The sequence below is a fragment of the Mobula hypostoma genome, chromosome 9 (genome assembly GCF_963921235.1).
Source record: "Mobula hypostoma chromosome 9, sMobHyp1.1, whole genome shotgun sequence".
In the NCBI taxonomy this organism is placed as follows: domain Eukaryota; kingdom Metazoa; phylum Chordata; class Chondrichthyes; order Myliobatiformes; family Myliobatidae; genus Mobula; species Mobula hypostoma.
Genome location: NC_086105.1, coordinates 39069202 through 39082895, shown reverse-complemented (window position 1 = coordinate 39082895; position 13694 = coordinate 39069202). Strand labels below are relative to the sequence as shown.

Below are 13694 nucleotides of genomic sequence, written 5' to 3'. Positions count from 1 at the left end.
GGAATTGTGGAGAGAAGGTTGAATTCCAATCTGGTATTACACTTATGTGCATAAACAACAACACTTAGAAATAAGAATTGCAGTTAAACTGAAGCTTTGGTGATACAAATTTAATCCCATTTCAAGTATTTAATCAGACCTTGTTTGATCAGTTGTGATTTTTGCCTACTATCTAAGTTTAGCGTTCTTCTGTTGACTAGTTGAAGAATAAGCCTCTTTCTTTCCTGTGTTGATGAAGGGTCTCGATCTGAAACGTTAACTATTTTTCCCTCCGTAGATGTCGCCTGATCTGCTGATTTCCTCCAGCATTTTATGTGTTGCTCTGAATAGATTTTCCAAGAAAAAACCTGTTTACATAAAAGTTCATATGTAAGATACACTTTGTTACGTCCCTCCTGGCCACGGCATGTATGTTTGTAGTCTTCTGCTGCTGTAGCCCATCCAATTCAGGGTGTGACTAATTCCCATGGGCTAGATGGCTTATAAACATCTCTTTCTGATAGAAATTACACTATATTGCTTTCAGTCGGTATGTCTCTGGGCTTTCTTCCCTTTTCATAGCTCAAAGGGGAGAAATTGCCATGGTTGAATGTATCAGCGTTGCATCTGAAACCGAAATTATATCAGCCAACATTCTGCAGATTCTGCAAAATATATCTTCCTTAGCCATTCATTTCATTTCAGGAAAGGGAAGTGCAACAGAACTGTTAGCTTTATGCCTGTGAAGTTCTATTCATTTATATTAGGCTTAGTTCAAGAACAAAATTATCAAGTACTGAAACAAGAAAGATGCACCTATTTCTGCCAATTGAAAAGGAAGGGCAGACTGATTTATTTTTCCCATTTGAACAATATAACCACATGGTGAAAAAAAATTTAAAAATTAATTTATTATGATATTGAAATAATTTGCAATCTGCTGCACTACACCAAATGCAGAATCCATCAAATTTTCCTAACGTAGTTATATGGGATGTGATGGAGTTTCAGATAAAATATTAGTTTAGCGACCAGAATTGTGGAGTAGTGAGCAGGAAATATGAGTTTATATCCCACAATGCTAGTTTAAGAAATTAACTTAAGATAATTAAATACACTTGGAATTATTTTGGAAATGTTTGTTCCAGTAATAGTAGTAATGAAAATAGAAAATTCTGGGGATACTCAGCAGGTTAGGCAGCATTTGTAGGGGGAGAAGAAGAGTTAATAATTTGTCAGTAGCTATTCATTGGAACTAAGAAAGTGAAAATAACAAGAGAGTTTTAAACTGCAGAGAGGAGGTTAGCTAAGACAAAGGGAAAGATTTGGTGCTGACTATGAGGAGTAATGACAGCTGGTTAAAGATAACTGACTATGATTAATTAGCATTAATTCTCATTTCTTAGATGCTACTTAATGCAATTTAGTTACCTGGACAATTTTGGTCTTCACTCCATCACAGATATCTCTTTTCTCCCTCCACCCTTGTGTATGTCTGAAACTTATAATATTCCTGTTGTTACTTTCCCAGTTCTGACAAAAAGCATATGACTCTGATTTCTCGGCATAGATCCCAAATGACTAGTTGAGTATCCTCAGAATTTTGTGTGCACCACGGTGGTTCACGGATCAAGGGGTGAACAAAAAAGGGGACAACCCACCCACTTTTAAATATGAGTGGACAACTATGTCCACATCACATAGAGGTTCATAGAATAGTACAGCACAATCCAGGCCCTTCGGCCCACAATGTTGTGCTGACCCTCAAACCTGCCTCCCATATAACCCCCCCACCTTAAATACCTCCATATACCTGTCTAGTAGTCTTTTAAACTTCACCACTGACTCAGGCAGTGCATTCCATGCACCAACCACTCTCTGAGTAAAAAACCTTCCTCTAATATCCCCCTTGAACTTCCCACCCCTTACCTTAAAGCCATGTCCTCTTGGCAAATACATCTTTAAAATGTATACATCTGTTTTCCCATAAGTACTATACCAATTCCTACTCTAGTGCTATTTAATATTTCCATTCATTTATGTAATTTATTCCCCTCTCTAAAGCTGAAGACTGATGCCTACCCCTTGCTGGATCATTTTATGTCTAATCCAATTGCATTAGTGAACCTTGTCATGAGGGCATCGATGCCATTCATGTTGAGGTGCAATCCATTCACTTTATGTAATTTTGGTTTGCCCCTGATCTGGTCTCAGTCGACTCCTAGCATCTGATACCCTCTCCTTCACACACTGTAATTAGGGTATTTTCTACTTTCATTTGCACTAGGAGTAATCCTGAGATTATAACCGTCAGTGTCCTACTTTTTGATTTAAAAAAAATCCTTCCCTAGCTTCTAAAAGCCTAACTTCAGATCTCCAGCTGTGACTATACTGTACCATTCATGCCAGTGTGATTCAGGAGCTCAATCTTTCTCTATTATACTGCTGCCAACACTTAATGTTGTGCTAACCTCCCCTTCTGTATACCAATAAACTTCGGGGGAGACGTTATCTTAAAATTTTTAACATGGTAGCTTTGAAATATGGTACTTGCCAAGCAAACTTAAAGCTTAATATTCTGAATTACTCTCCACATGGCAAACAACTGAAATGACATGATTATTTTCAGATGCAGTTATGCTCTAATCCGTATTCGCCATTCGTAAAAGCAGCTGGTTTCAGATGATGTTATCTGCCTGCTTTAAGCAGCAATTTCTGCTTAAAGGCTTATGATTGATGAGTTCACTGTTAAATACACTGCTGATTGTAAATCATCAGGGCAGCTCCTCTGACCCATTACTTTAGCAATTTTGCCCTTGACTGGTTTTGTGCCTGAAAAGGCGTTGATATGGATCTAACATGGAATCCCTTCACCATTCAGGACAAGGAATACCAATCAAATAAGGATTATCGCCATACCTCTGACACAAGTCTTTCACCCCAGTGACTTCTAAATTAAACAAAGGAATAAATTGTGTTTCCACCCATGCCTAGCTAACCAGTTAATAAGTAATTTTGATAATTTTGTATAAGTTATGCCCCGAGTTTGTAAAACAGAGGCTCTGATAAGTTTCTGGAATGCTTAATGGTTACAGCTGGAAAATGGTCTGATGGGGTCAAATGATAAATCCTTGGAACCTAAGATGTAATTTTATTCAAATCCCTTTACGATGCCACATTTAGTATCTATGCTATACTGAATAACATGAATAACTTTATACCATAACTACAAGTACCATCAAATACTCCATGTAAAGGGTCTTGTAGATGCCTTTCAGGGGCATTGACATCAAATCCAACTCTCATTGGATCATGTCCTTAGACTCATCAGTCTATCCATAGCGGCACCAGTTTACTTCATGAAGATGCACACTAGAGTGAAAGAGCACAGAAACAGGCCATTCAGCCCACCTACTCTGCACTGACCATCTGGCATCCATCTTTATTACTTCTGCATCAATCCCACTTTTTCATCTCTCCACAACTTCTCCCAGATTCTACCACTCATCTACATATGGGGGCAATTTTCAGTGGTTAATTTACTTACCAATATGCATATCTTTGGGATGCGAGAGAACATCAAAGCACCAGCTGGAATTTCTCACGGTCACTGGAAGAACATGTAGAGCAGAGGTTCCCAACCTTCTTAATTCCATGGACCAATACCATTAAGCAAGGGGTCCATGGACACCAGGTTAGGCACCCCTGTAGAGGATGTTTTAACATGCAGAGGATTGAACATGGGTCTCTGGACCTATGAGGCAGCAGTTCTACTGCTATCAACTGTGCTCTCCAGAAAGGATTGGTAGTTCACCAGTGTCCAAATGGAGTGCATGAGAGGTGTGGGTAGTATCTCACAAAGACAATCAGCATCAAAATTCTGTTACATAATAGTGAAAGCCATCAAGTGCAAACAAATGTATTTCAACCATGATTCCACCACTGCAGTGCTGGCAGTGGAAGACAGGCAAGCTGCAGATCACATTGATGGATGGGGGGGAAGGGGTGGGTGATTGTGTGCAGAAATGTGAAGGGAGATTAGGAGCTGGTCAATGTCTATGATTAGATGATAGAGAGGAGTTGGTAACTTGAGAAGTGAGGTACAGAGGCAGAGGCACCATAGCTGTAGATGTCCTTAAGAGCCCATGCTCTTATGTTCTTTAAGTGTACACTCTTCAGGACATCAGCAGCAATGATGGAAGGTGTGAGCACTAAAAAGCCTACCTAGAGGAATAATACAAAAGATATCCCATATCTCACAGCAAAGATTCAAGGCAAATTCTTCTTTGCAACACACACAAAATGCTGGAGGAACTCAGCAGACCAGGCAGCATCTATGGAAAAAGTACAGTTGATGTTTCGGGCCGAAACCCTTTGGCAGGATTTTTTTCTTTGCCGCCAGGTAAGATATGTTTAGGTGCAAGTTGTACATATGCACACAATAATTTTGCATTGTGACATAAAAACAAGGATTACATGACATCTGAAGTCACTGGAACGGCCCAGAAGCTGTCGTGTGCATGCGTACCCCACACACAATGGCCCTGGATCCAATTTGCAGGAGTTAACATTCACATAGCACACAAGTATAACACCGAACAAGTGAATTACCAACCCACTGAATTATTTTTGTTGTTGGCCATTTCTATAGATTTGTTAGGAATTCTTTTGATACTTTGCTGAAGTTGTAGTAAAAGATCAGAAAATCACATGAATTCCTCCTAAAAAATTCAGCAGCCCAGAAGGAGACCATTTTACCCACTGCACTGACCTCTCAACATCTAATCACTTATTCCTGCTCCTCTGCTTTTCTCCTAAAAAGACCCATTTAAGTATTTTAATGTATCCACTTGATTTTTAAAAAACTATTAATTCATCTGTATTTTAAAGTTTTGGGTAGAAAAATTCTTAATAAAAGCTTTGCAATAAAACAGTCTTACAATCCTTTTATTTTGATGCATACATCATAGAATGTTGTTACTTGGTCTATCATGTCTGTGTCAACCCTTTGTTTGGGCTAATAACTTGTTCTGTTCCTGCTCTTTCCCCCTGGGTCTGAATATTTCTTCCCTTCAAATATTTAAACAACATTCTTTTGAAAGTAACTACTAGACCAGCACTCAACATTCCTTCAGGCTGTAACTTCCAGATTGTGCCAACTCATTGCATTCGTTTTACCAAAAACTTTCCACATGCCAGATCTCATTGTGCTAAACATTTGAAATCTTGGTGAACTTTCTCTTCCACCTAGGCATCCCGAAGATGGACATTGTCATTGGAAGTAGCCCTCTACAGTTTCTTTTTTTTAAGCGAGATCACGAAATTCCTCTTCATTCTGCACCTAAGAGTGGGCTGACTTATTCTTTATACGATTTATGTTACAACTACATTTCCCCTCTTTTCCTTCTGTATTGTTTGCTCAAAAATGTAGAGGCAATTCCATAAGTATTGTAATGGAGCACCATATTCTAGCAGCTGTAGCATAAATAGGTATGAGTTAAGCACACTTATTCAGTTGATATTGAATTTCCAGGCCATGGGTGGTCTTCTGTTCCATTGACATAGGCTGCTCCTTCTATCTCCTCACATGAGCCTATGTCTATGAGGTGTTTGCAGTCAGAAGTATCTCAATAATGTTGCCAAAGCTCTTTATGTACTAGATGCGGGCAGAAAGTTGTGACATCGCATCTCAGTAGTCCTCACATCTGAATATTAGCCAACTATTTCCCACAGATATATAATCAGAAAAAGGCTTGCCAAGACTTGCATTAACAATACACATCAATCTTCAGTCACATAGTAATAACATCCCATTAAAATACACTGTACAACTGGAAAGTGCATGTTAAACCTTTGACAGCAGAAAGAGCTGTAACACTGGCCCCAGATGATGATAATGTGGCTGTATTTGTCATGGTTTCTCCTTCATCTGCTATTTTCACAGCATTTTGGTTTGTTCAAAGATGCACCAGTTAATTTTCCTATCAGAAGTTTGAATTTTGCATGAGCAATGACTACATTTGAAAACTTCATCACAATGATGACTTTTGAATTGTGTGGTTCAGTGCTCTCAAATCTGGAGAGCAGTTGAAATGAGCGACCTCATATTCTGGCACTCGCAATATTATTGGTGCAATTGTGAACAATGGATGGAGAAGGATCTTTGATTTATTTGTTCAATATAATATGAACTAATGAGAAGTTCAATCAGAGTATCTGCATTGTCTCTACACCAGCATTATATTATATTAAATTCTGTAATGAGTTTTTATGTTTTCTTTCCTCACAGATATTGATGAATGTTTAATAAATAATGGAGGATGCGACCATTTCTGCAGGAATACAGTTGGCAGCTTTGAGTGTAGCTGTCGAAAAGGCTACAAGCTCCTGACAGACGAGCGATCTTGCCAAGGTAAGTCTCCATCCACATCATTTCTTACTCTGTTTGCAGTCAAAAAATAAGTTGATCTGAAAATAAAAGCAAGTTGGTAAATCTACGTCTGGATACCAAAGTTCAATTGATGCTAGTTTTTTTGAACTAAAACCTTGTAAAGAACATGACAGAAATTTGGTCTTTCTGAATAAGTTATATCAAGATGCATAACACAATCTTGAACATTTATAAATTTTAATCTAAGAATGTAATTTGATGATTTATTTTAGTCTTGAATTGAAAGAAGACATTTATATTGATATTTTAACAAGAGGGCTTCAAATAATTTGGCTTTTAATTGTCATGATGGGGCAGAAATGTGACAATAAGGTTTCAGGTGTTACTGTGCTTCCCATCAGATTTCCATTTACAGACCATCATTTTCATATTAAAAGCACAATGGCATCTTTTTAAAAATAATGAGTCAATCTAGTATAATATGAAGGAAAATTGTTTCTTCAACTCTTTAGTGCAGGCTAATGAACCATGTAAGCACTAGTGCCATTAAACAAGAAATGTATTTGAAGATGAGTATGTGAAGGATTTCTCTTGTGAATGGCTATGTCAATCATACTATTGATGTTTTCTTTCACTGAGACATTTTGAAGTGAGAGAAATATCTTCAGAATTCATTCTGTTGAGCAAAAACAAGAGACTTTATCATGTGGCTAATGTTGGCTTGTACTGAGATTTTTGTTGGCTCCAGAAGCCAAACCAAAACTGCAGGATTGACTCCATCAATAAAATGCAGTCCCTGTTCAGGGTCAAAGTTACTCATTGAGTTTATGCTGATCTTTGCTCTGTTTCTTTACCCTAAAACAAACAAATTGATGGAATTCATATGTTAAAATTCTTGGCATCAGATTTCTTGATGAAGTAATAGTCATTTTAACGTTGTTTGGAGCCAAGTATCAGACTATTAATTTTAACTAATGGCCTGATATAAGCTTGGCTGCATCTCAGTTCTATTTATTGTTTACAGTTGTTATTGGTGGTATTAATGAGCAGTATTAATGTTACAAGTTCTAAGTGTGCCAAATATAAATTCACCTCTCGAAGCAATCCAATGATAGCATTTTTGACCAGAGTTGAGCTTTAGGTCAGAAGGCTAAAGGTCCAAGCCCCACTTTACATCATAAACATGTAATCTGGGATAATATGTCAACGCAGGACTGAGAGCCTAATTTATTGGAGATGACAGCTGAAGATGGCAGCCTTTCTCCCAGGTGCAGATAAGTAACCCAGAGGAAATTTTGAAGAATATGTGGCTTGGCAATATTATTTACACATTGCTACAAAACAAACACAAAAGGTTCGATGATTAGTTGAGCACAAATGTATCAGCATTTTTGCCTGTCAACGCACTTCTCAAAAAGTATTTCATTGATTGTAACTCATTTTGAAAAATATTAAGGAAAAGGAAACTTTCAAACAATTGTAGATTTGTTCATCTATCTGAATGGACCAAATAGTTAGAAGTATTGTGTGCTAATTCTAATATTGCATTTTTGGAAACTTGCAATTAAAACATTAAAAAGTTAGTTTCAAGCAGTCAACAAGTTTTAGATGAGTGAACGTAATTTCATGAAGTTGATGGTTACTGTGAGATATTAATCTCTCAGCTATTTCCTGCTCAATGTTTTAATATGTTTATTGAGGTTGGCAGACATCCATTGAAATATGGATAAAATGCACTGCTGAAATAAATTAATTTAGGTTTGTGCCCTCCCCTTAGTGTACCACAGGATAGTAAATAGTGTGGGCTAATTTGTAAGATCGCAATTCTGTCTTTCATAGTTCCTACATAAACAATGGAAATAAAACTCAAAACAGTTACAACATTTGAATGTGCTCCTTAGGTCTTCATGGATTACAACACATGTCTTGTTCTAACGATTACAAAATTGATTCCTCTGCTGGTAACTCTTAAGGGGGTTGTATCAGCAAAGTGTAGAGTAATAAAATGATTTTAAGATTCAGATTCTGATATATTGCATGATATAATTGTTGGTAATTTGAGAGTTTGCCGCCCATGAATCACAGATATTATGCAAAACACAGATCTTCCATTACTGTATGTTTTCCTTATTAATTACAAGAATCAAGCAATTTTTTAAAAAATGGGATTACATTTAAGTGTTGAGCTACTTAAGCAATTTTTTCAAGCTATTTCCTGATATACCTTTCAGACTCTAGTCTGAACAGATTATTCTGCTCAAAAAGGATTCACCAGTGTCATAGTATGGTAAGACTGATGGCACTTGAATTTTTTTCTTCCTTTACCATTGTAGTTGCTAATTTTCATACCTGCTTTTGTTTATGTGCCTTGTTTTCTTCCCCTGTACAATCCTGCAACTGCTGCGAATCTGACTAATGGAAAAAGTACTGGAAATACTTTTTTTATTTCTCTTTAAGTTCATGATGTGCCATCTGAACTAGGAAAATACAAATATAGAACAGGGAAAGAGGATTATAAAGGAAGATATAGTAGAGGACAGAAGAGATTAAAAGAGGAGGGGTGTGACTGGGGTATAAAGACACTGGCAAATAACAAGATAGTCTGGAGAAGGTGCATTTTGTAGAAGAAAAATACTCCCACATTACCAGCAGGGAATAAGAACAGTTACAAATGCTGGAAATCCAAAGTTGGACTTTTACCATATTCCTTTGGCCACAGTATGGAGTGAGATGATGATGTTTTGTTCCTTGAGTCCAGATTGTGTTTTGTTCAGGGTAAGAAGTGGAAGTGATGACACAGAAGAGGTCAGAGTGGATCAGAGAATTAAAGGGACAGGTAGCCGAGAGCCTCAAGTATTCTTGGTGAACTGAATGACAATGTAATACAAAATAGAATGACCCCTTTTCCAATGGCTTCGCAAAACTGAGTATTGTCAGCAATTACAGCTTTTTCGTCTCATACTTCAAGAATTTGTCTTTATTTTTATCAATCTGCTGGTAATTTTAGATAATTACTCTTCTCTCTTTCTTGCCTCCTTCAGACCTATCTTTTATTAGTAGTACCTATCCCATGCTATTTCACCCAATCCAGCAGCCCAGCTGTCAATTCTTGTATCCCAGATCTTCCTTCGCTTTCTCTGTTTTCCTTTCCTCCCTCCTCTCCCCCTTTCTCTCCACATTACATCTTGCTTTGTCTCTAACTTTCCCTTGTTCGGAATGATATTTCTTTTCCTCTCTCAGAAGTGCTACCTGACCTGATAAGTACTTCTAGCATTATCTCCTCTATTTGCTTTTCTCCTTAATGCCTTTATTATTTTTCCTCTCTAATTTTCTTTCTTCTTTTCTTTGATGTAGGCTTGCTGTGTTTGCCATGGTTCCAAGTTATACTGCCTTTGATTCAGAAGGTCATGGGTTAAAGCTCACACTCCGAAGATGTGCAGAAAATCTAGTTGACATCATACATTAATGAGTTGACTAAATGAATGAAGCACAATGTTATCTTTCATTCGAGACTTATATTACGGCCCTATCTCTCCTTTCTGGTAGACAAAAGTTTTGAAGAGAAGAGGATTACTTTCTGCTATCCTTCAAATAACATCTTTAAAAAATCTTTACCTCATTGCTGTTTGTTGTTTAAGTTAATTGCTCCATTTCCTACAATCCAAAGTGACTACATATCAAAGGTCCTGCTTGGGTTGTAAATTACTTTGAAATGTTTTGAGCTTGTGAATATTGCTCTATCAAGTTTCTTCTCTGCATAAACCTCTTCAGTAAAGTTTTGTTGGACTTAGCGTACAGAGAAAATCTTTGCTTCACAACTCTCGCATTTCAATTGTTTCACTTCAAGTAATCCTTAAAGACAAATAAACCCCAAATTTTCTCCCTCAAGGAATGAAATCCACACAAGTTCCTATAATAATTGACCTTATTTTCTCCTCCTGCATCTAACATTAAATAATTTATGCTGAGAACTTATTATATTTCCTGACAACACAGAAAGAGGACATTTGTCCTTTTGAGTCTATGTTGATTCACTAAGCAATCCTTTTTCCCCACTGATCTTCCCCATAACCTGTTCACCTCAGATTCTATCACTCGCTTCACACTCTGGGCAGTTTGAAGTGGCCAATGAACCAAACAATCCACTCATCTTTGGAAAGTGGGAAGAGGTCAGAATAGCCAGGGGAAACTCACACGGCCATGAGGACAACATGTAAACTCCAAGTTGTATCAAAAATCTGCGCTGAATTGGGTTGCTGGAGCTGGGAAACAATAGTTCTTCCAGCCACTAAAAGTGACAATCAAACCCATAATACCTAAGCTAACAAATAAATTAGACTTCTTTGGAGTAAGTAAGAATCAGTATTTTTTCTTGAGCTAATTTACAATGCAATGGGCTACTGTCCATGGTATTGATATATTGATGAAGAAAGCATACATTCGGATATCTTGGAATGAGGCTTTTAAAGATGATGATTGGCAGTAGAAGCCATTTCTGAAAATTTCCTAATCTTCTGCAGGGTATGAAAATCAAATTCCTGTATTAACTATAATCAATATGAATGAATTCTATCATCCATGAAAGAATACAAGTAACCAACTCGCAGTATAAAGAATGATATGGATGGAAAAGAAAGAAAGTATTAACTTTTTAGTTGTTTGGTACAAGCTAAATTAACCATTTATTTAAATCCAGCTTGTTGGTCAGTGATCTGGAAAATCACAACAATAAGGACACTGTGCTCAGCCACATGCTTCATTTAACATCTAGAAATACCAAAGACTCCCATTCAAAATAAGCTGACCTGGGGATATTCCGCCAGATCAGGAAACACTAATCACATCTAAGTGAATATTCTAATAATTGTAATTAACACTGCAGGCAAATGAATCACTCCCATCATTTTCACTAACAAACTTTAGTTTCTATTTATTATTGTCCCAGTCACATTAAAGGCTGCCAGCCTCACTTTTTTTTTAATATACAGTACTTCTGTTTTTGCATGTTTTTAAAAATCTATTCAATGTATGTAATTGATTTACTTGGTTATTGACTATTATTTTTTATTTTATTTATTTATTTATTTTTCTCTCTGCTGGATTATGTATTGCATTGAACTGCTGCTGCTAAGTTAACAAATTTCACCTCACATGCCGGTGATAATAAACCTGATTCTGATTCTGATTCTAAAACAAGAAATCACTGGAAGGAATATAAAGTATATATTGCTCCCACGAGTGCAATAATGTTATAAATGTTTTTGGCTCACGGTCCCAGATATGGCCCAAGTGCAATGCTTTAGAATACAGCATTCATCAACTTTGGAATTAGACAAGTGTTTAGAGCAGGCTGGTACAGAATATAAAGGTGGCTCTGAGATCCTACAGCATAAACAAAGACAATCTATAACAGCTCAGTGAATGTATGGCATCAGTTTTGTTTTCTGAGTGGCATTTGATCATTGGCTAAGTGATATAAAACACACAATGCAATCTGCTTGGAAGAATGCAGTAGGTCAAACAGCATCTGTAGGAGAAAAGGAATTTCAGGTTGAAACTTCACATCAGGACCCACAACATCAGTAAATCCTTCCCTCCCACAGATGCTGCATGGCCCACTGACTTGTTCCAGCAGATTGCTTTGGTATTTCAGCATCAGCAGTTTTTTGTATAATAAACCATACCATATAAAATATACATTTGAGCTTCTCTCTGCTGTCTGCAGGCTGATTTCTTTAAAGCCTACTCTTTAAGCAAACAGGCACCCAAATTATTGTTTCTTTGAGAATTCAGAACTACAAAGAGATTTTTGGAATATACTTTTGGAAGTAGTTTTGTGACACCAAAAGACCTTAATGTACATTGATCGCAGTTCATCATTGCAAAAAAAAAAGTCCATTTCTGTAGCATCTTTCTTGACCAGGTTATCCTGAAGTTCTTCACACTCTCCATTCTTATACTGAGGGACAGCAGGCAGAGGTATGACATTAAACCAACACTCTACCTGCATCCAGGAGTAGTCATAAACCATCCAATACCACTGTTCTGAAGGTGAATTGTCTCAGACAATTTTTAACACTAAATCAACATTGTGCAAACTGATTAACTGCCCATTAACATATTAGTATTTGTAGGAGATGTTGACAGTCAATTTGGACTCAGAGTTTCCAAAATATGGCAGACAGCTCATCTTAAAGGTGGTTAATTGGCTGTTTAATCTTTGGAATATTTTAAAGACAAATGAAATGTATATATACACAAGAAATTCTGCAGATGGCTGGAAATCCAAAGTAACACACACAAAATATTAGAGAAACTCAGCAGGTCAGGCAGCAGCTGTGGAAATTAATATACAGCTGATGTTTCAGTCCAAGACCCTTCCTCATTACTGGAAAGGAAGGCAGAAGACACCAGAATAAAAAGATTGGGGGAGGAGGAGCAGGATAGCCAGAAGATGTTAGGTGAAGCCAGGTGGTGGGAAAAGTAAAGGGCTGGAGAGGAAGTGGACCAGTGAGAAAGGGAAGAAGGAAAGACACCAGGGGGAGGTGATACTTTGATCTGGCCCATGCCTTCATTAACCAGGTCCAACACTTGCCTTTCATGGATCTTGCCCCTCCTGACAAAGGTAAACGGGGGCAAGTGAGAAGAAGTAAGAGGCCCGAGTGGGAAAGAGAAGGGGGTGGGGAAAATGAGGTACCTCCTGTACCTAATAAAGTGGCAATTTTGTATATGTTTGTGGTCTTCTGCTGCTGTAGCCCATCCACTTCATAGTTCGACATTTTCAACATTCAGAGATGCTCTTCTGCACACCAATGCTGTAACGTGTTACTGCCTTCTTACTGTCAGTTTGAACCAGTCTGGCCATTTTCCTCTGACCTCTCTCATTAACAAGGCATTTTCACCAAAGAACTGCCACTCACTGGATAGTTTTTGTGCTTTGTACTACCCTCTCTAAACTCTAGAGACTATTTTGTGTGAAAATCCCAGGAGATCGGCAGATTCAGAGATATTCAAATCACCCCATTTTTCATCAACAGTCATTCTATAGTCAAAGTCACATCAATCACATTTCTTCCCCATTCTGACGCAGTCTGCATGTTGATCATTGAGTAGTTACAACATGACTGGCTGAGTAGATATTTGCAATAAAGAGCAGGTGTACCTAATAAAGGTGGCTACTGACTGTAGTTGTCAATAAGATTCAAGATTTTGTTTCACAAGCCTACTTTCAAATATTGATCTTAAGAAAAATACTCTTACAGAATTCAAAGCAATAAATTTGGACTGTGACAATGCATTTTATGCCTCAATTGTCCTGTAGCTT

At 37.4% G+C, this 13694-nt stretch overlaps 1 protein-coding gene across 2 annotated transcripts in view; it reads left to right on the top strand.

Annotated features, from left to right (window-relative positions):
• The window catches only part of scube1 (signal peptide, CUB domain, EGF-like 1), a 273608-nt gene that overhangs the window by 192271 nt on the left and 67643 nt on the right, over positions 1-13694 (top strand). For both annotated transcript variants that reach the window (XM_063058118.1, XM_063058117.1), the window contains one exon: positions 6269-6391. In XM_063058118.1, the coding sequence (XP_062914188.1) occupies positions 6269-6391 (123 nt within the window). The remainder of the gene's footprint in view (positions 1-6268; positions 6392-13694) is intronic.